At 38.4% G+C, this 26,199-nt stretch overlaps 1 protein-coding gene across 1 annotated transcript in view; it reads left to right on the forward strand.

The window, feature by feature from the left end:
* The window catches only part of LOC129624636 (ATP-binding cassette sub-family C member 4-like), a 364,051-nt gene that overhangs the window by 305,323 nt on the left and 32,529 nt on the right, over window positions 1-26,199 (forward strand). The window contains exons 34-35 of the mRNA XM_055542792.1: window positions 11,372-11,527; window positions 19,707-19,796. Of these exons, the coding sequence (XP_055398767.1) occupies window positions 11,372-11,527; window positions 19,707-19,796 (246 nt within the window). The remainder of the gene's footprint in view (window positions 1-11,371; window positions 11,528-19,706; window positions 19,797-26,199) is intronic.

Here is a 26,199-nt window from a genome sequence, read left to right on the forward strand (position 1 = left end):
ATGAGTATAGAATTTAAGTTCTACAAGACAAAGAATAAAAGACAAAAAATATTCTGGAGGTTTGTTGCACAACAATATGAAAACTTAAGACTAAACTGTCAATTTAAATATAGTTAAATTGGCAAAGTGTATGTTATATGTATTTTACCACAATTAAAATAAAAGAGAGCATCTTCACATGCTTTGTAATTTTTAGTCTATATCTCAGAATACCCTAAGGCTTCTAAAGATCAGGGAACATCTTATTTTTAGCTCTGTTTCTCAGAAAGTGTTCTGCAGGGCACACAGAAAGTGCTGAGGGACTGCTGGCTGCGAGGTTGAGTGAGTAATACATGGATAAGTGCAACCAGTAACCAAAACATACACACAAGGCAACTCCTTGTAAGTAACCAGTTTCCTAAATGTGTTAAATACTTTAGGAACTGCTGTTTAAAACCCACTAGGTGGGTCTACCTCAGACCCACCTAGTGGACCATAGCCATATTTAATGAATGATACCCTGTGACTCTGTGTGACACTATGGACTGCAGCCCTCCAGGCTCCTCTGGTCAGGTATTTTCCAGGCAAAAATACTAGAATGGGTTGCCATTTCCTTCTCCTCAGACCTTCTACCTCCTCCTCCTTCTACCTCAGACCCACCTAGTGGACCATAGCCATATTTAATGAATGATACCCTTGTGATTCTGTGTGACGCTATGGACTGCAGCCCTCCAGGCTCCTCTGGTCATGGGATTTTCCAGGCAAAAATACTAGAATGGGTTGCCATTTCCTTCTCCAGGGGTTCTTCCCAACCCAGGGATCGAACAGAGGTCTCTTACCTCTACTTGCACTGGCAGGTGGATTCTTTACCACTAGCGCCACCTGGGAGGTCCTTGTGATGTGAAAGAATATTAAATTTAATGCCCAAATGATATTCAGGGCCTGGAGGAGGACATGGCAACCTACTTCAGTATTCTTGCCAGGAAAATCCCAATGCACAGAGGAACCTGGTGGGCTACAGTCCAGAGAGCAGCTTCAGTTAGTCACATGGCAAAAGCTTGCTCCTTAGTATTTCCAGTTTCAGTGTAGGTTGGGAAAATAGTAACTGTACCTCATGATGCAATCCTGTCCTTAAAATCACCATAGGTGAAGATTTCTTACTAGCAGTTAAGTATGTCTATCAGATTTCCCATCATAAACATAATTCTGTCAATTTGCTCCTGTCTTAAATTTCCCCCAAAGACATCAAATATGAATTATCTATATCTTAGGGACATAACATATTTGTATTCTTTTACCTTAAAATTCTCAAATCATAGGACTATCTGAGCTTCTAAAATGTTTTAAAGATGATTGAATCTGGAGACTGAATTAATAACTTCAGTTACTTGACTTTTGATTTGTGTCATGGTCCACTCACAGTATCACCTTTAATTTCATTTCTGTGTTTAAAGATTATAACCAGGCAGCGTGTTCATAAGGTGATTTCACATATGTTTATGATGGGAAATCTGATGGACATACTTAACTGCTAGTAAGCAAACATCACCTATGGTGATTTTAAGGACAGGATTGCATCATGAGGTACAGTTACTATTTTCCCAACCTACACTGAAACTGGAAATACTAAGAAGCAAGCTTTTGCCATGTGACTAACTGAGGCTGCTCTCTGGAGCTAGGAAAAACAGACTGGTTCCAAATAGGAAAAGGAGTATGTCAAGGCTGTATATTGTCACCCTGCTTATTTAACTTATATGCAGAGTACATCATGAGAAATGCTGGACTGGAAGAAACACAAGCTAGAATCAAGATTGCTGGGAGAAATATCAAAAACCTCAGATACGCAGATGACACCACCCTTATGGCAGAAAGTGAAGAGGAACTAAAAAGCCTCTTGATGAAAGTTAAAGTGGAGAGTGAAAAAGTTGGCTTAAAGCTCAACATTCAGAAAACGAAGATCATGGCATCCGGTCCCATCACTTCATGGGAAATAGATGCAGAAACAGTGGAAACAGTGTCAGACTTTATTTTTTGGGGGCTCCAAAATCACTGCAGATGGTGACTGCAGCTATGAAATTAAAAGATGCTTACTCCTTGGAAGGAAAGTTATGACCAACCTAGATAGCATATTGAAAAGCAGAGACATTACTTTGCCAACAAAAGTCAAGGCTATGGTTTTTCCAGTGGTCATGTATGGATGTGAGAGTTGGACTGTGAAGAAGGCTGAGCACCTAAGAATTGATGCTTTTGAACTGTGGTGTTGGAGAAGACTCTTGAGAGTCCCTTGGACTGCAAGAAGATCCAACCAGTCCATTCTGAAGATCAGCCCTGGGATTTCTTTGGAAGTAATGATGCTAAAGCTGAAACTCCAGTACTTTGGCCACATCATGCAAAGAGTTGACTCATTGGAAAAGACTCATGTTGGGATGGATTGGGGGCAGGAGGAGAAGGGGACGACAGAGGATGAGATGGCTGGATGGCATCACTGACTCGATGGACGTGAGTCTTAGTGAACTCCGGGAGTTGGTGATGGGCAGGGAGGCCTGGTATGTTGCGATTCATGGGGTCGCAAAGAGTCGGACACAACTGAGCGACTGAACTGAACTGAACTGAACTGTGTACATCCTCAGGTTTCCACTCCTGCTCACTTGTCCCAGGCCCTTTCACTCCTGGATACCCTTTTGTGTTGGATTTGATGGACTGAGGTTGCTGGGAATGAGCCAGACAAACAGAAATGGGGCTTTATTCTCTCCCTCATTTCCACTGCTGTCCCAATTCCTGGAAGTTATGGTAAATGGGAAAAATTAATAGGTATTATGAAATTAAAAGATGCTTACTCCTTGGAAGGAAAGTTATGACCAACCTAGATAGCATATTCAAAAGCAGAGACATTACTTTGCCAACAAAGGTCCGTCTAGTCAAGGCAATGGTTTTTCCTGTGGTCATGTATGGATGTGACAGTTGGACTGTGAAGAAGGCTGAGTGCTGAAGAATTGATGCTTTTGAACTGTGGTGTTGGAGAAGACTCTTGAGAGTCCCTTGGACTGCAAAGAGATCCAACCAGTCCATTCTGAAGATCAGCCCTGGGATTTCTTTGGAAGTAATGATGCTAAAGCTCAAACTCTAGTACTTTGGCTACCTCATGCGAAGAGCTGACTCATTGGAAAAGACTCTGATGCTGGGACGGGTTGGGGGCAGGAGGAGAAGGGGACGACAGAGGATGAGATGGCTGGATGGCATCACTGACTCGATGGACGTGAGTCTGAGTGAACTCCGGGAGTTGGTGATGGACAGGGAGGCCTGGCGTGCTGTGATTCATGGGGTCGCAAAGAGTCGGACATGACTGAGTGACTGATCTGATCTGGTCTGATCTGATGGTGGTTTCTAATTTATAGAAGAAATAGCAAGCAAAAAACGAGGTAAATAGCACCTTAGGCTTCCTGTGTAGATATTGAACATGGGTTAAGTTTTTCATTTAGATGATTTGATGGTTTATTTGATCATTTTAGAAAGTCCTAGGCTATTTTAAGGCATTTTTCAGCTCTAGAGGTAGATTGATGTTTGTTTGTTATATTTTTTTTCTTGCTCAGAGTTATTACTTGGATAATACATTTTTATAGATGCTTACTGGACCTTGATATTATGTGCAAATATGTTATTTTCCTACATTTTCTCCTTGTTTATATATTTCCTCAGCAACCCTTCCCCCCACTCCCAAATTGTTCCACTTTCTCTACCAACTTCCTAATTCCTCATGACCCAGACTGTGGTGCCAGGGTCAACAGCACCTGCATCTCCTGGAGCTTCTTAAATATGAAGAATCCCATTCTTATCCAGACTTCTTGACTCAGCATCAAATTTGAACAAGACCTCCTAGTAAAGAGCTTTCTCTCCCATACAGTGTTTGATGACTCATAACCCATGATTTCCATGAAACATTCTTTGATAGTTTGAAATTGAGCTCATGAATCACCCAAACCCCTCTTGTGTCTGAGCATGAGACTCTAGAAAGTTCTGTATCACTTACCACCCTACAGATTCATATTTATATTCTGCAAATCATGCCTTTACGTTATAGTCTAAGACTGTGTGATTCCACTGCATTTCTTCTTCTTTTTTTTAATGTGTGTCATATCTCTTTGTGGTTTTATTTTTTTTAATTTTTTCACTTTGCAATATTGTATTGGTTTTGCCATATATCAACATAAATCTGCCACAGGTATACACGTGTTCCCCATCCTGAACCCTTCTTCCTCCTCACTCCCCATACCATCCCTCTGGGTCGTTTCAGTGCACCAGCCCCAAGCATCCAGTATCGTGCATCGAACCTGGACTGGCGACTCATTTAATATATGATATTATACATGTTTAAGTGCCATTCTCCCAAATCATCCCACCCTGTCCCTCTCCCACAGAGTCCAAAAGACTGTTCTATACATCAGTGTCTCTTTTGCTGTCTCGTATACAGGGTTATTGTTACCATCTTTCTAAATTCCATATATATGCGTTAGTATACTGTATTGGTGTTTTTCTTTCTGGCTTACTTCACTCTGTATCATAGGCTCCAGTTTCATCCACCTCATTAGAACTGACTCAAATGTATTCTTTTTAATGGCTGAGTAATACTCCATTGTGTCTACGTACCACAGCTTTCTTATCCATTCATCTGCTGATGGACATCTAGGTTGCTTCCATGTCCTGGCTATTATAAACAGTGCTGCGATGAACATTGGGGTACACGTGTCTCTTTCAATTCTGGTTTCCTCAGTGTGTATGCCCAGCAGTGGGATTGCTGGGTCATATGGAAGTTCTATTTCCAGTTTTTTAAGGAATCTCCACATTGTTCTCCATAGTGGCTGTACTAGTTTGCATTCCCACCAACAGTGTAAGAGGGTTCCCTTTTCTCCACACCGTCTCCAGCATTTATTGCTTGTAGACTTTTGGATAGCATTCACTCTGACTGGCGTGAAATGGTACCTCATAGTGGTTTTGATTTGCATTTCTCTGATAATGAGTGATGTTGAGCATCTTTTCATGTCCACTGCATTTCTTTGCATCTTTTCAGTGAGTCTATCTTCATCACAGGCAGTTTTCATCCGGCTCCAGCCTTCTCCACACCAGCCTCCTGCAAAGACTGTAGGGATTTCCCACAGGCTCAGTCCTACATGGACCTAGAATCAGAGACAGCCCCACACAGCACTGTATGTGCAGCTCTTTCACCACCTAATGGGATCAAAAATGAGTCTTGCTGCCCCAAGCAGTGCCTGAGGTCTCTTTGACCTGTTTCCTGGGGAACCTTGTATCCCACTTAGCTGTAGGGTTCTTCCCCAGCCCACCTGTAGGTGCTGGTTTTTCCTGCTGACAGCCTGCCCACCTGATCTCAGTTTTGCTCTTTGTTCAGAGATTTTGTCCTTCTTGTCCCACACACTACTTTATACTCACCCTTATCCACGTCTTGCTTAAACTCTCTGGCCATAGGATCTCCATATTAGGTCTGTTCCTTTAACTGTGGCTACACCTCTCCCCACTTTCTCTGTTCTAGTTAGCCAGAGGGACATAATAGGGAGTCAGGCCAACCAGGTGATATAGAGGCCATCAGCAGAATGGAAAAGAACCTGACATATGTGGAATGAGTCCCATCCTGGCACTTAAAAACTTTATTATTTCAGGCAGATTAGTTAATCTAACTAAGCCTTGATCTTCTCTTTTGCAAAATGGAGGTGACAGGACCTAATCTCTAAGGTAGTTGTACAACTTAAACAACAGAAGATACATAAAACACCCAGCATGGAGATCAGCATGCAGTACATGCTTGGACAAAGATAGCTGTCATTTTCATAAGGTGTAAAATGACCATAACCACTTATACTTTGTTTACTTATAAACTGTCTATCTCATGAAAATGAGAAGCCTAGCCATTTTCAATTGTATTTATGGCTATAGAATCCATCTGTTGTGCCTGTTTCTCTGTCCAGCTTATCACATTCCTAAACAATATAGTAATAGATCTTTCATACATTTCTCCAGCCTGAGTTAAAATCCTCAGCTCCCTAAAGAAGCCTCTTTTGCACAGGACACCATATGTAACACAAATAATACAAAGGCAAATCCAATGTGGATACTATTGTCAACACACATAGTCCAGTTGAAGAATAAGAAAAAGGCTCTATTAACTTTGTAAGAACTTTTATGGAAGTTTATTAAAAGATGGTATAACATCTGTTAGTGTTGAAACAAGCCCCCATGAGGGGAGAAGTGCAGAATTTCCACAGAATTACCCAGGTAAGAGAGGCTTTAGTGACTTGTGGTTAGAATTTTAGCAGGTGAAAATATGTGTGAAAGTCATTCCAGGAAGTGGGACTAGCATAAGCAAAACACAATGCTCTGATTCTGTAAATGAAGACCTAGGCACCTAGTATTCAGTTAAGTGAACTATCAGATGTATAACACACTTTCATGTCCAACTCCACAACTACCTAGTGACCCCAAGGAAACTGACTCATGGATGTGAAGGATGGAGAGGTCAGATATCCTGGGGTGGAGCGATGGACACAGAACTGGCCTTCCTGAGGTTAATCTGAGAAGTGAGAGCATGTGCACCAGAGTGGGCAGACGTGAGAGGCAGGGAGCCAGGAATTCTTGTGCCTCCAGGAAGATGTCCTGGGAATGTGATTCCACTTTTTGAAATCAAACTGATGTAAATTAAAACTAAGTTATGACACATGGGTTTGTGAATGTGCAGGGAAACAGCTGAGAGTAGAAATTGCTATCATATTTCTGGAAGTAGTTTGGCAGTACTTAAGAGTCTACTTTAAAAATGTTCATACCTGTTTCTTGGCAATCCCACATATGAGAACTTATCTTAAGAAAATAATGACAGTTGTTTGCAAAGATTTGGCTTCAAGGGTATTTAACACACAGTTATTTATATTAGCAAAATATTAGAGACTGCCTAAATATCCACCAATGAGAAGGCAATGACACCCCACAGCAGTACTCTTGCCTGGAAAATCCCATGGATGGAGGAGCCTCGTAGGCTGCAGTCCATGGGGTCGCTAAGAGTTGGACACGACTGAGTGACTTCACTTTCACTTTTCACTTTCATGCATGGAGAAGGCAATGGCAACCTACTCCAGTGTTCTTGCCTGGAGAATCCCAGGGGCAGGAGAGCCTGGTGGGCTGACGTCTATGGGGTCACACAGAGTCAGACACGACTGAAGTGACTTAGCAGCAGCAAATATCCACCAATAGGGGGTTTATTAAATAAATTAGCACACATACTATAATATTATATAGTCATTAAAATAAATATTTTTAGTGAATATTAAATGAAAACAAATTGCAATATGTTCATATCTCTTTTTGTTTAAATGAGTTTTTGTCTTCAATATACACACACATAGACACACACACATCCAGAAAGAAAATACATCAATATCTTAGGAATTGATTTATTGGCGTGCAGCGGTGATGACTAGTATTTATTTACTTTCTAGATTTATTTGCACTGATTATGATTAATACTTGTAACATATACATAAACTGCACATCAGTTAAAATGCTAAATTAATAAATAAATTTAAATAAAAAAAAGATTTGTTTGGTTTTTTAAAAGCTAACACAGCCTATTACTCACATAATGATTATGGTCATTAAAATAAGGGATTGAGTCATGAAACATTGCAGTTATAGAATCTGTAGGCCTTGGTATCATGCTGGAATCAGGGAAAGCTGGAAATAAAGTGTAAAGTTGAGCCTGGGAAAGAAGTAATGAGATTAAAGTAGGAAAGTCAGAAGAAGTGGCTGTTTTATGGGGGCATTTGATGTTAATCATGTGGCATTCAATGTATCAGTATGGAGATAGATCTGGGGGCAGATGTCAACAAGTTGGTGTGGTTGTCAGAGACCAACCTTGGCCTGGTTGGAAAAACAAAAAGGAGCAGTTGTAAAGCTGAGGTAAGACTGTTTCCAAGTACCTTTGGATTTAGGAATGTAAAATTACTGATATTGGTGACATTCCCCACAGGCACTTAGCAAAATCCTTTGGTGACCTAGGAAAGATTTCCAGACATAGCTTTGAAAACTGAACGGTAGAAATAGCCTGGGCCAGATTTTCTTTGAGTTTCCTTTTTCTTACTCTCCTTTTTGGAGTTTGTAGTTTATAGTCCTGCTCACACACATTCTTACAACACAGTTCTCACCTGTGTCCTGATGTGTTTTGATTCACATACGAGAACACCCAGAAATACAGGGATACCTGGTTTTATTGTGCTTGACTGATACTGCATTTTTTGCAAATTGAACATTTGTGGCAACCCTGCCTCAAACATGTGGATCAGTACCATTTTCCCTACAGAATTTGCCAATTTCATGTCTTTGGGTCACATTTTGATAATTCTCACAATATTTCAAACATTATTATTATTATATTTGTTATGATCTGTAATCAATGATCTTTTATGTTACTGCTATAATTTGCCAGAGGCTCAGTTGATAGTTAGCATTTTTAAACAATAAAGTTTTTTTTAAATTAAGATACTAATACTGTTTTTTAAGATGTAACGCTATTGCTCACATGACAGACTATAGTATAGCAAAGCACAACTGAGTGACTGAACTGAACTGAACTTTTATATAGATGGGGAAACTAAAAAAAGTATGACTTGTTTTATTGCAATACTTATTTTATTGCGGTGGTCTGGAACTGAACCTACCATGTTGCCCAGATCAGCCTGTACACTGAACATATGAGCTATTCATGTATGCAGAAGAACTTGCCTATATGCAGAAAATGACCCATCAGTATTAAATAAATTAAGATAGAAAATTGGCTACAAAGATAAATCAACTAAAGCTACTTTCTTACATGTAATCTCTGTAAAGATAAATTCCTTTTTGAAGTGCCATTATTGATCTTACAGATTAAGCTTTGGAACTTTGAAGGTATTCAAATGAGAAAATATGTAAGGTTCCCAGAATATAATAAGTGCTCAGAAAGATTTAACTCTTCTCTGTTTAAAGCTGTGAATTTTAAAAATTTACTAACTGAATTAATTTACAAATGATTGAAAGCATGTCTTATGCACATCATCAATTCCAAATTCCTAAATAGAGAGGAAATCATCTTTTGAGAAGCTCTCATTAGGGAATCTGCAGTTATGCAAGCTCATTGCTATAAAAAAGCCAGTTTCTGCATACATGCTTTTATTTATTTTTATTGAAGTATAGTTGACTTACAATGTTGTATTACTTTCAGGTGTATATCAAAGGGATTCAGATGTATAGATTCTTTTTCCATATAGGTTATTACAAAATACTAAGTATAGTTCCTTGTGCTATATGGTGAAGTGAAGTTGCTCAGTCGTGTCCTACTCTTTGTGACCCCATGAACTGTGGCCCACCAGGCTCCTCCATCCAGGCAAGGGTACTGGAGTGTGTTGCCATTTCCTTCTCCAGGGGATCTTCCCAACCCAGGGATTGAATCTGGGTCTCCCACATTGTAGGCAGATGCTTTACCATCTGAACCACCAGGGAAGCTATAGGGTAGGACCTTTTTTATTTTATATATGGTAATGTGTATGTGCTGTGCTATGCTTAGTCGCTCAGTTGTGTCTGACTCTGAGACCCCATGGTCTGTAGCCCATCAGGCTCCTCTGTCCATGGGGATTCTCCAGGCAGGAATACTAGAGTGGGTTTCCATGCCCTCCTCCAGAAGTAGTGTGTATATATTACTCCAAAATTCCTAGTTTATCCCCCTACCACTTTCCCCTTTGGTAATCATAAATTTGTTTTCTATGTCTGTGAGTCTGCTTCTGTTTTGTAAATAAGTTCATTTGTATCATTTTTTTTTAAGATTCCACATGTAAGTGATAACATGATATTTTCTTTGCCTTTGTCTGATTTACTTCACTTAGTATAATCTCTTGGTCCATCCATGTTGCTGCAAATGGTAACATTTCATGACTTTTTATGGCTGAGTAGTATTCCCTTTGGAGAAGGAAATGGCAACCCACTCCAGTGTTCTTGCCTGGAGAATCCCAGGGATGGGGGAGCCTGGTGGGCTGCAGTCTATGGGGTCGCACAGAGTCGGACACGACTGAAGCGACTTAGCAGCAGTAGCAGTATTCCCTTTATATATGTATCACATCTTCTTATTGATTCCTCTGTTAATGGACATTTAGTTTGCTCCCATGTCTAGGCTACTTTATATTGTGCTCTGCATACATGTTTATAGCACACAGTGAAAAGCCAACTTTTATAATACAATTTCATTCCTAACCAGCATTTTACCTGCATTATTGTGATTCTTTGATCTTATTTTTAATGTACTAATTTCTTTATGCCTTGGTTTTAAATAACCAGACTGATACTTGACATATATCTTACCAAGGTTTAACTATACGTATTAATTGGATTGTAAAGTGCCTTTTGAACTGTTCAGATGAAAGGTTCCATATAAATAGCAAATGTTGTTTGTTGTTTTTGATTTTATTATATGTGTTTTGCCTACTGGCTACTGTCTCTTAAGACACTGAGATGAGTATTTTACAATTTTAAAATGATTCCTTTCAAGACAGAACATAACCAAGGTATTTAATACCTTGAAATGATTTAGTTTCTCTACCAGAGAATGTATGTGTGCTCAGTCGCTCAGTCGTTTCTGACTCTTTGCGACCCTATGGACTTTAGCCTGCCATTCTCCTCTGTCCATGGGATTCTCCAGGCAAGAATACTGGAGTGGGTTGCAATTTCCTACTCCAGGGAGTTTTTCCAACCTAGGAATTGAACCTACATCGTTGACATCTCCTGCATTGGCAAGCAGGTTCTTTACCACCAGCGCTACCTGGGAAGCCCAGAGAATAAGCCCTTTTAAATAATAGAACTCTGGGAAAGTGTATACTTATTTATATGTAACAGTTCTGATTTGATTTGTTGATATTTATATGAAATGATCCACAAAATTCTCAAGGTTCAAAATATGCAGACAGTAGAAATAAAAGCTAAAGATTTATTTCTTATGGAACACTTAGGCAACTTCTGATTTTTTGTTGCTAGTAGATTGATTCTGTTATTTTTAACTCTTCTTTGGACCAGGGGATCTCAACCCAAAGACATTTGTCAACGTCTGACATTTTTGGTTGACAGTTTAGGGGTGCTTCTGGCCTCTAGTGGGTAGAGTCCATGGCTACTGCTAAACATCCTACAATACACAGGACAGCCTCCCACCCCATAACAATGAAGTATTTAAACAAAAATGTCAATAGTGCCATGGTTGAAAAATGTATAGACTATATTCAATGTAGAGCTTTTAAAATTCATCTTCAACCACCAGGGTTTCTCCCAGGTTTGTTGCATATTGTTAGTTCTTAATCCCTCCTGGATCTCTTCACAGGTTGGCATCGTGGGAAGAACAGGAGCTGGAAAAAGTTCTTTCATTGCTGCCCTCTTTAGATTGTCAGAGCCTGAAGGTAGAGTTTGGATTGATAAGATCTTAACAACCGAAATTGGACTTCATGATTTAAGGAAGAAAATGTCAATCATACCTCAAGTATGTACATCAGAATATTCTCACATATTCTTTTCATCCAGTATCTAAGTTTAATTGCTTTTAATTTGATTGATTTTAAAAAATGAAAGGGTTACTATTTTCCCCCTCAGTAGAGCATATTTTTAACAGCAGGTATTTTCAACAGATACTTTAATCAGAAACCAGGTTTTGTTGTTTGTTCTTTTGGTTTGTGTGTATGTGATTTAATAACTTATCCAGATAGATTTCTAGACTCAAAATTTTGCAAGATGCCACAATTTTATCCACTGATAACACACAATTCTGAGAACAATATGATAAATGATTTAGCACTGGAGATGATTCTATAGGGAAACACAGGTTGTGTCTTACTGATGGAATTTTGCTATGGTAAATAAAGTTAACATTCTAAGGTGATTATCTCAAAATGGATTAAAGATCTAAATGTAAGACCAGAAACTATAAAACTCCTAGAGGAGAACATAGGCAAAACACTCTCCGACATACATCACAGCAGGATCCTCTATGACCCACCTCCCAGAATATTGGAAATAAAAGCAAAAATAAACAAATGGGACCTAATTAAACTTAAAAGCTTCTACACAACAAAGGAAACTATAAGCAAGGTGAAAAAACAGCCTTCAGAATGGGAGAAAATAATAGCAAATGAAGCAACTTACAAACAACAAATCTCAAAAATATACAAGCAACTCCTGCAGCTCAATTCCAGAAAAATAAATGACCCAATCAAAAAATGGGCCAAAGAACTAAATAGACATTTCTCCAAAGAAGACATACAGATGGCTAACACACACAGGAAAAGATGCTCAACATCACTCATTATCAGAGAAATGCAAATCAAAATCACAATGAAGTACCATTTCACGCCAGTCAGAATGGCTGCTATCCAAAAGTCTACAAGCAATAAATGCTGGAGAGGGTGTGGAGAAAAGGGAACCCTCTTACACTGTTGGTGGGAATGCAAACTAGTACAGCCACTATGGAGAACAGTGTGGAGATTCCTTAAAAAACTGGAAATAGAACTGCCTTATGACCCAGCAATCCCACTGCTGGGCATACACACTGAGGAAACCAGAATTGAAAGAGACACGTGTACCCCAATGTTCATCACAGCAATGTTTATAATAGCCAGGGCATGGAAGCAACCTAGATGTCCATCAGCAGATGAATGGATAAGAAAGCTGTGGTACATATACACAATGGAGTATTACTCAGCCATTAAAAAGAATACATTTGAATTAGTTCTAATGAGGTGGATGAAACTGGAGCCTATTATACAGAGTGAAGTAAGCCAGAAAGAAAAATACCAATACAGTATACTAACGCATATATATGGAATTTAAAAAGATGGTAATGAAAACCCTGTATGTGAGACAGCAAAAGAGACACAGATGTATAGAACAGTCTTTTGGACTCCGTGGGAGAGGGAGAGGGTGGGATGATTTGGGAGAATGGCATTGAAACATGTATAATATCATATAAGAAATTAATCACCAGTCCAGGTTCAGTGCAGGATACAGGATGCTCGGGGCTGGTGCACTGGGATGACCCAGAGGGATGATATGGGGAGGGAGGTAGGAGGGGAGTTCAGGATGGGGAACATGTGTACACCTGTGGTGGATTCATGTTGATGTATGGCAAAACCAATACAGTATGTAATTAGCCTCCAATTAAAATAAATTTAAATTAAAAATAAATAAATAAAGGTGATTATCTCCCTGCAGGGCTTTTTGTAAAACTGTGGGGCTTTAAGAATTACAGAGTGTATAGATGCTTTGGGGAGACTTTAATAAATGAGTGATTAATAAAAGATTTTAATGAGGCAAGCAAATCACTTCAGCATTCTTGCGTTGTGAACCCAATGAACAGTATGAAAAGGCAAAAAGATATGACACTGAAAGATGAACCCCTCAGGCCAGTAGGTTTCCAATATGCTACTGGAGAAGAGTGAAAAAATAGCTCCAGAAGGAATAAAGAGGCTGAACCAAAGTGGAAGCAACGCCCAGTTGTGGATGTGTCTGGTAGTAAAAGTAAAGTCTGATGCTGTAAAGAACAGTATTGCATAGGAACCTGGAATGTTAGGTTCATGAATCAAGATAAATTGGAAGTAGTCAAACAGGAGATTGCAAGAGTGAACATCAACATTTTAGAAATCAGTGAACTAAAATGGATGGGAATAGGTGAATTTAATTCAGATGACCATTATATCTACTACTGTGGGCAAGAATCTCTTAGAAGACATGGAGTAGCCTTCATAATCAACAGAAGAGTCTGAAATGCAGTACTTGGCTGCAATCTCAAAAATGACAGAATGATCTTGGTTTGTTTCCAAGGCAAACCATTCTACATCACAGTAATCCAAGTCTATGCCCCAACCACTAATGCTGAAGAAGGTGAAGCTGAATGGTTCTATGAAGACCTACAAGACTTTATAGAACTAACACCAAAAAAAAAAAAAAAAAAAATCCTTTTCATCAAAATCATTGCAGTTGGTGGCTGCAGCCATGAAATTAAAAGACACTTGCTCCTTGGAAGAAAAACTATGACAAACCCAGACAGCATATTTAAAAGCAGAGACATCACTTTGCTGACAAAGGTCTGTATAGACAAAGCTATGGTTTTTCTAGTAGTCATGCACAGATGTGAGAGTTGGACTGTAAAGAAGGATGAGCACTGAAGATTTGATGCTTTCAAACTGTGGTGCTGGAGAAGATGATTGAGAGTCTCTTCAACAACAAGGAGATCAAGCCAGTCAATCCTAAAGGAAATCAACCCTGAATATTCATTGGAAGGACCAATGCCGAAATTGAAGCTCCAATACTTTGGCCACTTGGTGTGAAGAACTGACTGTTTAGAAAAGACTCTGATGCTGGGAAAGATTGCAGGAAGGAGGAAAAGGGGTGACAGAAGATGAGATGGTTGGATGGCATCATTGACCCAATGGACATGAGTTTGAGCAAACTCTGGGAGATAGTGAAGATAGTGAAAGCCTGGCGTGCTACAGTCTATGGGATCAAAAAGAGTCAGACCCAACTTAGTGACTGAACAACAACAGCAACAAGCAGGCAAGCAGTAGAGAATAGTGAAGAAGAATATGGGATATGGTATTCCATCTTTGTGCACCTCAATTTTCTCTCCCTTACAAGGCAGCTAACAAGTACCAACTCCTTGAACTATTGTGAGGACTTAATAGGTCTGTGTGTGGAATGTTTCATATAAAACCAGTATCTGGCTGCTGTGATCATGGAAAGTTGAATTGACCATTTCTTCTTGGTCCCTGATTCTGTTTTCCTTTGTTCTGCTTCTTAAAGAAGTATAATTCTTAGGAAATATCTTGGTGATTCTCTAGAATGTAACAAAAGTGAATAAGTATAGATCAAAACAGGAAGATATTTCTTCTAGTGCTATGTCCTTCACTTGAACAGTATCAGTTTATAAACAAGTTTATGTACTTATGTGTCATGGGCTAATAAATGTCAGAAGATACTAAAAATCTTAGCCCTCCCCAGCCAAGAGTCCTTTCTCTTTACAATGTCTTGCTGACTACAGAGATGGAGAAAGTCTGTTGACTTGATTACTTACAGTTACTTGTCTGAGTGCAAAAAGCTTATATCCCCCTTCCTCAAAGGAGTAGGAAGCAGTGATGCTTGTGCCTCAACACCCTGATTTAGGGAAGCTAGGAAGCTGAGAGGAGATTCTGCAGAGGGGGAGCCCAAGGCTGTTTCTTTGAGTTGTCCCACTCAGGTGAGCCAGGCCCACACCATCTTCCCTGGCTCCCTGCTCCCTGTGATCCTGGGAGCAGCAGCGAGCTTCTGGGATCATCTCTCTCTCTCTCTCTCTCTCTCTCTCTCTGCCCTCTAGGCTCATTCCCATCACCATTGACCCCACCATGAGCAAGTCAGAACTGGGGGAGATGTGATAGCACCAAGGGCCTGCATAAGAGCCAGAGGCAGGGAAATGGTGTCATAGAGCATCAATCCTGGAGTCATGGGGGGTGGTGGGAAGCCTTCAGAAACAAATACTATATTCTTAAGAAAGTACTCCTCAATTTGTGTTCAAAATTTCAGGAATAAGTAAAAACTGAAAGCACTTCCTAGGTACTTTCTTTAAACAACAGGGGGCTGAAGTGTATGCATCCTTTATGCTCATGATGTGAAGTAGTTATGTTCCCCAGAAAGAACACCATGGAGTGATTACATTCAAGTAGTAGCTGCTTATCTAAAAGAATCTAAAAAAATGGATTTTAAAACTTCTTTGGATGAATCTCTGCACCTAGAGACCCTTATGCTGTTGGCACAAAGAAAATGTTTTCAGTTGAAGAGAGATTCCTTGCAAATTGAGTGTTTATGATTACAGGCCAAGGGTTGGCACAAATCAGCACAGATCTGTTTATTATGATTAAACAGATTCATTTTTATATGTAATAGGTTTTTGAAAAATCAAGACAAAAGTTAGGTTTTTTGTTTTTTTTTTTAATAGCCCACTCTGCTCTTTTGATATTTCTATTTCCCGAGTTTTCTCCAGTAGGTTGAAAGAGGTAAACCAGAGCTGTCTCTCTCTAAGACATCCCAAATTACCTGGCTTTCTTTCCCCCTTTTTCCTCATTGAGAACAAAACTCAGAAGAGGTGGATGTTCTATTACTAGACTCTAGACCAATGCAGTCAGAAGTCTTTGTTAAATCCCTTTGAACTGCTCCCTGGAGCTAACAAAAGAGAACTTTATGGGACTTATATTCATTTCTTTTGCTGGCAAACAATATTCTTTCTTCTGAATATGGATGATGATAAGTTCATTTAGAGGCTGCTGCTGCTGCGTCTCTTCAGTTGTGTCTGACTCTTTGTGACCCCATGGACTGTAGCCTGCCAGACTCCTCTGCCCATGGGATTCTCCAGGCAAGAATACTGGAGTGCCATTTCCTCCTCCAGGGGATCTTCCTGAGTCAGGGATTAAACTCGTTTAGAGGCTACAGGATTACCAAAAAAAAAAAAGAAGAAGAAGAAGAAGCAAACTAAGATTTTAAAACAACTCTGGGTCCTTCTTCTTGAAACAGGGAGATGAGCTGCACCTTAAACGTTCTCAGATTAGAAATGAGGACAGAGCTTTTAGGACTCAAGGAAGCAGCAGCTATAGTTACGCTACATAAACATTAGTGGAGGGCAGTTTCCTGGTTTGGGACTGAAATCATTAAAACTGTTGTTCTGTATCTGCCCCATTTGTAACCACTTGTATGATGTTTGTCTGGGTCCCAGGCTGTTTTAAGCACCAGGTTAGTGGGCAGGGCTTCTTTGTAAGATAATGAGAGTCTTATCTTCCAGGACCATATAAAAAGGTCCAGTAAGACTGAGGTTTTCAGGCTTGCAGTTGTGTTGAGGGATTATCAATTTGCTACACTAAATGCTCTGATTCAGAGTGGCCATTTTTGTGTCACATGTCTAATATGAACTTACAGTAGTAACAAGGGAAAAATTACTACTAAATATGGTATGAAGGGTTACATTTTAAAAGTATCATCTTTATACTATGATGAAAAACAGGTTTGAAGCTAGTACTCCATTTAAAACGCTATACTGATGAAGAGCATTTGTTTTCCTGACTCTGCTGTGCCAGCTAACTCTTATTGTTGTTGTTCAGTTGTTATGTCCAACATTTGCAATGTCGTGGACTGTAGCACACCAGGCTCCTCTAACTGTTTAATTCTTATTAAATGAGACTTAATTGTGTACCTTCATAAAGAATATACTTAGGCCAACAAATTTAGTGTATATATAAGAATTTTTTATGTTCTGCTGTAAATCTCTACACTGAAGTGTTCTGCCTGTACACATCTTTATAATGATTATTTATAAGATAAGTTTATTTACTTCATTGCCTAGAGGTACTGTAGTACCTGATACTGTAATAATAATATCTGTTTTTATTACTTTGATCCTTATCTGCCCTTGCATATGTGTCTACTGTGAGCACTTTTACAGTCAGTTCCACAAATCATGTTTTAATAGATAATTCTTTTTATTCAATAAGCTTTGATGAAAATTTTACTGATTTTGAGATATATATTTGGCATGTCAAACAAAGGGAAATACTCTTATTTACTAAACTCTGTTCTGCCATCTACTGCAGCTAAATGAACATGCATAATCTCTCAATATATCCTTTTAAACTGGCAGTATAGATGTAAGTGGGTGCCCATATTGCACTGGGAAATGCTTAAATTTAATTTTTAGTTTTAGTTGCTCAGTCTCAGCAAGGAGAGATAAGAAAGCCTTCCTCAGTGATCAGTGCAAAGAAACAGAGGAAAACAATGGAATGGGAAAGACTAGAGATCTCTTCAAGAAAATTAGAGATACTGAGGGAACATTTCATGCAAAGATGGGCACAATAAAGGACAGAAATGGTAGGGACCTAACAGAAGCAGAAGATATTAAGAAGCGGTGGCCAGAATACACAGAAGAACTATACAAAAAAGATTTTCATGACCCAAACAATCATGATGGTGTGATCTCCCACCTAGACCCAGACATCCTGGTGTGAAGTTAAGTGGACCTTAGGAAGCATCATTATGAACGAAGTTAGTGGAGGTGATGGATGGAATTCCAGTTGAGCTATTTCAAATCCTAAAAGGTGATGCTGTTAGAGTGCTGCACTCAATATGCCAACAAATTTGGAAAACTCAGCAGTGGCCACAGGACTGGAAAAGGTCAGTTTTCATTCAAATTCAAAGAAAGGCAATGCCAGAGAATGTTCATACTACTGCACAATTGCACTCATCTCACATGCTAGCAAAGTAATGCTCAAAATTCTCCAAGCCAGGCTTCGACAGTAAGTGGACTGTGAAATTCTAGATGTTCAAGCTGGATTTAGAAAAGGCAGAGGAACCACAGATCAAATTGCCAGCATCTGTTGGATCATTGAAAAAGCAAAAGAGTTCCAGAAAAACGTCTACTTCTGCTTTATTGACTATGCCAAAACCTTTCATTGTGTGGATCACAACAAACTCTGGAAAATTCTTAAAGAAATGGGAATAATAGACCACCTTACTTGCCTACAGAGAAACCTGTATGCAGGTCAAGAAGCAATAGTTAGAACTGGACATGGAACAACAGATTGGTTTCAAATCAGGAAAGGAGTATGTCAAGGTTATATATTGTCACCCTGCTTATTAAACTTATATGCAGAATATATCATGAAAAATGCCAGGCTGGATGAAGCAGAAGCTGGAATCAAGATTGCCAGGAGAAATATCAATAACCTCAGATATGCAGATGACACCACCCTTAGGGCAGAAAGCAAAGAAGAGCTAAAGCAGCCCTTGATGAAAGTGAAAAAGGAGAGTGAAAAAGTTGGCTTAAAACTCAACATTCAGAAAACCAAGAGCATGACATCCGATCCTATCACTTCATGACAAATAGATGTGGAAACAATGGAAACAGTGAAAGACTTTATTTTGGGGGGGCTCCAGAATCACTGCAGATGGTTATTACAGCCATGAAATTAAAAGATGCTTACTTCTTTGAAGAAAAGCTATGACCAACCTAGACAGCATATTAAAAAGCAGAGACATGACTTTGCCAACAAAGGTGTATCTAGTCAAAGCTACGGTTTTTCCAGTAATTATGCATAGATGTGAAAGTTGGAGTATAAAGAAATCTGAACACAAAAGAATTGATGCTTTTGAACTGTGGTGTTGGAGAAGACTCTTGAGAGTCCCTTGGACTGCAAGGAGATCAAACCAGTCCATCCTAAAGGAAATCAGTCCTGGATATTCATTGGAAGGACTGATGCTGAAGCTGGAACTCCAATACTTGGCCACCTGATGCGAAGAGTTGACTCATTTGAAAAGACCCTGATGCTGGGAAAGATAGAAGGCAGGAAGAGAAGGGGATGACAGAGGATGAGATGGTTGGACTGCATCACTGACTTGATGGACATGAGTTTGAGTAAGCTCTGGGAGTTGGTGAAGGGCAGGGCAGCCTGGTGTTTTGCAGCAGTCCATGAGGTCACAAAGAGTTGGACATGACTAAGTGATTGAACAGATTTGCAAGCTTACTATTAATGATTGTAGTAAACTTTGTTTTCTTTCTTTTTTTTTTTTTTTTGCATTTGAAATCTGTTCTCTAAAAATTGGAATGAAATGAAAAGAGACTGCAGTAATAACAGTATCTATTTTGTTGTATTTAGGACCCTATTGTGTTCACTGGAACAATGAGGAAAAATCTGGATCCCTTTAATGAGTATACAGATGAGGAACTATGGAATGTCTTAGAAGAGGTAATTTATTAAATATGATAAACTTGTTAGCATCAGTATCTCATGTGTGTACATTTAAAAGCATTGTAGGTAATTAAAGGAGCTTAGCAGTTTAATTGACTTCATACCTCCTAGGAGAACATTGATGACATGGATGTATTTAAAATGTGTGTATGATGAAATGAGTAAATATGAAAACCAACAGTATAATTCATCATGTTTCCATTTTACCTTTTTCCCTAGAACCCAAAACAATTAGATACATTACATTTCTTGCCCTTCAGTGCAGTTCAGTTCAGTCACTCAGTCGTGTCCAACTCTTTGCGACCCCATGAATCACAGCATGCCAGGCCTCCCTGTCCATCACCAACTCTCAGAGTTCACTCAAACTCATGTCCATTGAGTCGGTGATGCCATCCAGCCATCTCATCCTCTGTCATCCCCTTCTCCTCCTGCCCCCAATCCCTCTCAGCATCAGGGTCTTTTCCAATGAGTCAACTCTTCACATGAGGTGGCCAAAGTATTGGAGTTTCAGCTTCAGCATCAGTCCTTCCAAAGAAAACCCAGGACTGATCTCCTTTAGGCTGGACTGGTTGGATCTCCTTGCAGTCCAAGGGACTCTCAAGAGTCTTCTCCAACACCACAGTTCAAAAGCATCAATTCTTCGGCGCTCAGCTTTCTTTATAGTCCAACTCTCACATCCATACATGACCACAGGAAAAACCATAGCCTTGACTAGATGGACTTTTGTTGGCAAAGTAATATCTCTGCTTTTGAATATGCTATCTAGGTAGGTCATAACTTTCCTTCCAAGGAGTAAGCGTCTTTTAATTTCATGGCTGTAGTCACCATCTGAAGTGATTTTGGAGACCCAAAAAATAAAGTCTGACACTGTTTCCACAGTTTCCCCATCTATTTCCCATGAAGTGATGGGGCCAGAAGCCATGATCTCAGTTTTCTGAATGTTGAGCTTTAAGCCAGTTTTTTCACTCTCCTCTTTCTTGTCCTTAGTAGAACACTAAACTAGAAGGTAAAATTATGTGTTCAAATTCTACTAGTGACCTAGGGAATTAATTACCTTAATTTGCAACATTCATTTTTATTCCTTTGATCTTAGGAAGTATCTACTATGTGGAGATATCAGTTGTTTTTCATTACTAACAGAAAGATAAATGAGATCATGCCAGTAAAATGGTACAAAATTTCATAAGAAAGAGTTTATTAAAGGTATATTATACATTTGAAAAGTGATAATTATTTATTAGCAGCTGCATCATTCAATGCCGCAGAGCATATGCTGGTGACAGAACTCTGGAGCTTTTGCTGAGGATTTGTACTAAGTTCATTTATAGAGGATTTTCTATTATTTATGTCATATTTCTCTTTGACTCACTACTTTGAACCTCCTCAGTCTTGCATAAAAAGGATTTTGACTGTTAAGGTGCTCTTGTTTTTTGTTTTTGTTTTAAATTTTAATTATTTTTGTGGATTTTCCCTAGTTTTGCAAATTTATTCTAAGGTACTGATGGCAGAAACTCTACCTAGACTTCTAAATAATAGGCAGGCTTCTAGGTTCTCATAGAAAATACCTATCCAGGTCTTTTGCCCTGAAAAAATATGTGTTGCACAAATAGGCACTGAATATTTACTTTCTCTCATTTTAGAGAATTGTATCTTATATCTTAATTTTTATTTTTTTTTTTGGTCAAAAATACCAGAAAGCAATTGCTCGCATTGTTTTTTTGAATCAGTGTTTTTATCTTTTGGTGTCACTCTTCCAGGGATAGCACTGAGATGTGTAATTCATAGAGGGCCTTTGACTATGAGTCAGCAGATTTGGAGGTCTGAGAATTTCCTGCCAGTAATTCTGGTTTCTGAAGGTTGTCAGCACTGAGTCTTTACACACCCACCCTGCTTTCTAGCAATTGTGGGAATTTTACTTTCCTAAATCAGGCTGGTTACTTCACCTTATCCTAATTGGAAAACAGTGGGCCTCTGCTTTCACTTAAGTTTGTAAGTCTTTCTATGGTGAAATTCTAGAGGAAAAGAGGTGGGGAGAACAATAAACCACTAAGTGTAAATAAAGGTAGGATGATAGACTGCTCTCGCAGTCATAGGATGCATTTACTGGTGAAATTGGGACACATTTTAAACTGGAAGCCCTGGTATATCCCTGTTTATTTCTGAGCTTGAGATGTCTCTTCAGAGATTCTCAGAAAAATTACTTTAAAATTTTAGAAAACATTATTCCATGGACAGAAAAGAAATGTTAGTTGGAGACAAATCCTGTTAAAAACTCTCTTAGAACTTGGCTCTAACTTGTTAATTCACCTGAAGGAGCTAAAATTAAAATTTAGTAGTCTCTCAATTCTAAAATGATGAGTGGTACATGATACTAATATCTACATTTATTTAGACTACATTTGGAACTTTCTGTAAACAGAAATAAATATGAGTTTATGTCACAAAGTGAAGTGTGTGGTTTCTGTGTATTGCTTCTGAAATTAACCCTATTATTTTAGTGATATATCTTAAAGTGAGAAATCATCCCAGCATTGTGTTCCTCTGGGAATTATTTCTTTCTGTCCTTTGTATATATTGTTTACCGATCTTCACTGGAAAACATGTAAATCTCATAAAGAAATAATTCCTAGAGGAACACCATGATGGGATGATTTCTCAGTCTAAGCAATGAGGTCAGTTTTTAGGTGGATTAAAAACCCCAGTCATTGCTTTATAAATAAAGCCAAGGTGAAACTGTCAATCAAAACTAATACAGTTGACCTGAGAGTAAGAGGGCACCCATTTTACTCTTGTGGCAGATGCATGTTGATGTATGGCAAAACCAATGCAATATTGTAAAGTAAAAAAAAAATAATAATAATAAAAAATTAAAAAAAAAAGAAATTTAACTAAAAGGAAAAGATGCTTTTTAAATTTTTTTAAAGTCCTCTATTTCTGCCTCCTCATTCTCTCCTGTTAGAGATGTACGTCCATAAGGGATATAGCCCTATGGATTCTGTCCCTCTCATCTTGGTTATTTTTCAAAATATGTTAAAAATATGTTTTTCAATTTCTGAAAAATAGCCAACTTAACTATACACTGAAGAATGTTCATTAGAAGTTAGAGCACCTAAAAAAACAACAGCAGCTCTACAAATACATAGAGTAGTGCTTAAAGATGAAGCACTTTATCACTCAAAGATTAAAAGAGCACAGTAGATAAAACTCTGGAAATGAATCAGCAGTGTGTTGCTTCCACTGAAAAAACAAAACAGTTTTGATCCAGGAGTTTACAATTGAGAATATAGTATGTCATGTCAAAACTGTGCAGAAAACATCCAATTATATGAACCGTTGATAGTATCTCTGTTAAAATACAAGTATGTCTCATCACATAGGAAGCCAAGATACAGAAATCTGGGCATCAGCAACCTGTACACGCGGTCCAGTCCTTGCTATGGTGACAGGTCACAGGCCCATTTCCCAGGGCCTTGTATTTAGGTGAACAAGCTCCCTTTTACTTCATTTACTGCTGGCTCTGCTCTGGTAATAGCTCTTCCCCATTTGCTGATTGCATTTCACTATCTCTTTCCAGCCCACACCAGCCTTTCATTTTAAAAAGTAATGGTTCACAAAATATGGAAACCATCTTACATCTGTGTTAACCTTCTGTGAAGGACATTGGCACCTGGATGAGAAAGATGGTTTATTTACTAGGTTATTTGAAAATGTTTATGATGATAGAACTGAGGTGTCCTATAAGTTCAGCTTATTATTTTCAGTTTTGCTGTAGTTTATTATTTTCCCAAGCTCAAAAATGATCTGAACTATTCTATACAAGATATGTAATTTCAGATAGTGTTATTTTCTCTCTTTTCCTTAAATTACCAACTTTTTAAAAAAAGGTTTCCATAGTTTAACGTTAGATATTATGATATCTTGGGGCCAGTTAATTGTTGTTATAAGGAATATATTTCTTTTACAATGATATTTAATGGGAAAATAGTATTATATAAAATTATGTGTGGATTTATTTCCTATCTTATAGAAACAGGTTATGTCACAAGATAAGATGCACTTGTTGCTTCATTCATACTTCCAACAAATATGTATTGAGAGTTTTTTGGATAGGCAGTGTTGCAGATTTTGGGGCTATCACAGTTACCAGAAGAGACAAAGTATCTATCCTTTTGGAGTTTATCTTCTTATAGAGAAGGTAAAAAGCAAACCACCAGTGTGTGTGTAATAAAGTCTCAGTACTGAAGCATGCAGGGAGAAGAATAAAGTAGAACATGAGGAGAGGATAGCTGACAGCATTATTAACAATGGGCAATATCTGTTGATCTCTTCATATCAACCTCTGTTGTAGATTCTACACATACTGACTCACAGTATACTCTAACAATGTTAGGAGGAAGGAAGGAATACTACAATATTACAATATTATAGTCTTATTTAGAGTTTAGGAAGCTAAGATAGATTAAGCTCAGGAAATTGCCCAGTTGGCAGACCAGGCAGGACTTATGCCTAGGCTGTCTAGGTTCAAGGTCCCAATTTTCTGTTTTAAAGCTTCCAAATCACAGGAATATGCAAGGAATGGTATGATGAACACATATATAACTTCACCAAAATTCACCAGTTATTGATATTTTTTCTGTATTTGCTTTCTCTCTTCTATCATCTATATTTTGCTGAACTGTTTGAAAGTAAGTTGCAGAATTTTTTTTTAAAGTTGAAACTCATCCTAAATACATAAACATACACTTTTTAAAAACAAGAACATTCTCCTACATAACATTATACTAATATCTCACTCAAGAAATTTAATAGTAATATTACACTATTGGGCTTCTCTGATAGCTCAGTTGGTAAAGAATCTGCCTGCAATGCAGGAGACCCCAGTTGAATTCCTGGGTCTGGAAGATCTGCTGGAAAAGGGATAGGCTACCCACTCCAGTATTCTTGGGCTTTCCTTGTGGCTCAGCTGGTGAAGAATCCACTTGCAATGCGGAAGACCTAGGTTCAATCCTTGAATTGGGATGATCCCCTGGAGAATGGAAAGTTTACCCACTCCAGTATTCTGGCCTGGAGAATTCTATGGACTGTTGTCCATGGGGTCTCAAAGAGTTGGATACGACTGAGTGACTTTCACTTCACTTCACTGCATTACACTATTTGATATGTTTTCAGATTCTCCAGTTGTAACTCCTAGTTATTGTTTACTGTCTCTTTTGTCTTTTTTTCCATTCAAATAATTATAACTTGATTATATGATTACACTACAAAAGGTCTTCATATTTATAGCATTGTCAACCATCTCTGATCCATAAATGAAATTAGAGTCTCAGAAAACCATGTGTTCTGGAAAGCATTTTCACCTCACAACAGCTTATTCCTTGTCAGGCATATGTAGACAACTTGAAGGAAAGTAAAAAACCAGATTAGTGATGAGATATCACCTGAATCACCAGTAGGTTTGAGGTTATTTCCTCACAGTCATGATGTCAGTCTTAAGAAAGACAAATTTGCATTTACAAGGATTACCAAAGTCAACTAAGAAGGAAAGTGAGAAAGTCTTGCCAGTGTTACATTCTTATCAGTCCTATCACTTGAGTTTAGATTTATGGAAAATGTTTCATAGGATATTCAGTAAGTCCTCTTCCTTGTAATGAGGTGGCGGGGGGTAGGGGTGATTAAGCTGACTTTCATTTTATAATTTTCTTTGCAGCCACTTGCCACATAATCCATATCTTATCCTTCAGATTTTGTATATCATACTAATACCATGTTTAATCCGTACTCAGAATTCCCATTTCTACAGATTAGACTTTCATAAGGAAAGAAATTCAGGATAACATTTATGGAAGTACTACAGCATTTAGGATACCATGAAAACATTGCCCACTCACCCTGGTGTTTTGTAATTTGCCTTTGTAATTCTGTGTATGCTAATTGGCCATCACTCATCAATGTTTAATCCTTTAATTTGAAGTGTATTTACTCTCTGTTCTTTAATTTCAAGCACAGTCTGAATTTTGTTCTTAATCTATAATATTTCTCCAAAACAAATATTCATTGACCCTGCAACTCAATATAGTTTCAGATTATCTTTGGCAGTTAAAAAGTTGATTTTTTAATCTTGCAACTTTGATTTTATGAGGATAGATTAATACAAATACCACCTATACCCATAGTTTGGGGTAAATAACTTCTTGTGTTGTGGTCTTGTTTTCCTGAGTTTGCACTGAAAAACATTTATGAAATTCTTCAAAGAAGACATACAGATGGCCAACAGACACATGAAAAGATGCTCAGCATTATTAATTATTAGAGAAATGCAAATCAAAACCACAATGAGGTACAAACTCATACCAGTCAGAATGGCTATCATCAAAAAGTCTATAAATAATAAATGCTAGAG

The sequence above is a fragment of the Bubalus kerabau genome, chromosome 12 (assembly GCF_029407905.1).
Source record: "Bubalus kerabau isolate K-KA32 ecotype Philippines breed swamp buffalo chromosome 12, PCC_UOA_SB_1v2, whole genome shotgun sequence".
Lineage (NCBI taxonomy): Eukaryota > Metazoa > Chordata > Mammalia > Artiodactyla > Bovidae > Bubalus > Bubalus kerabau.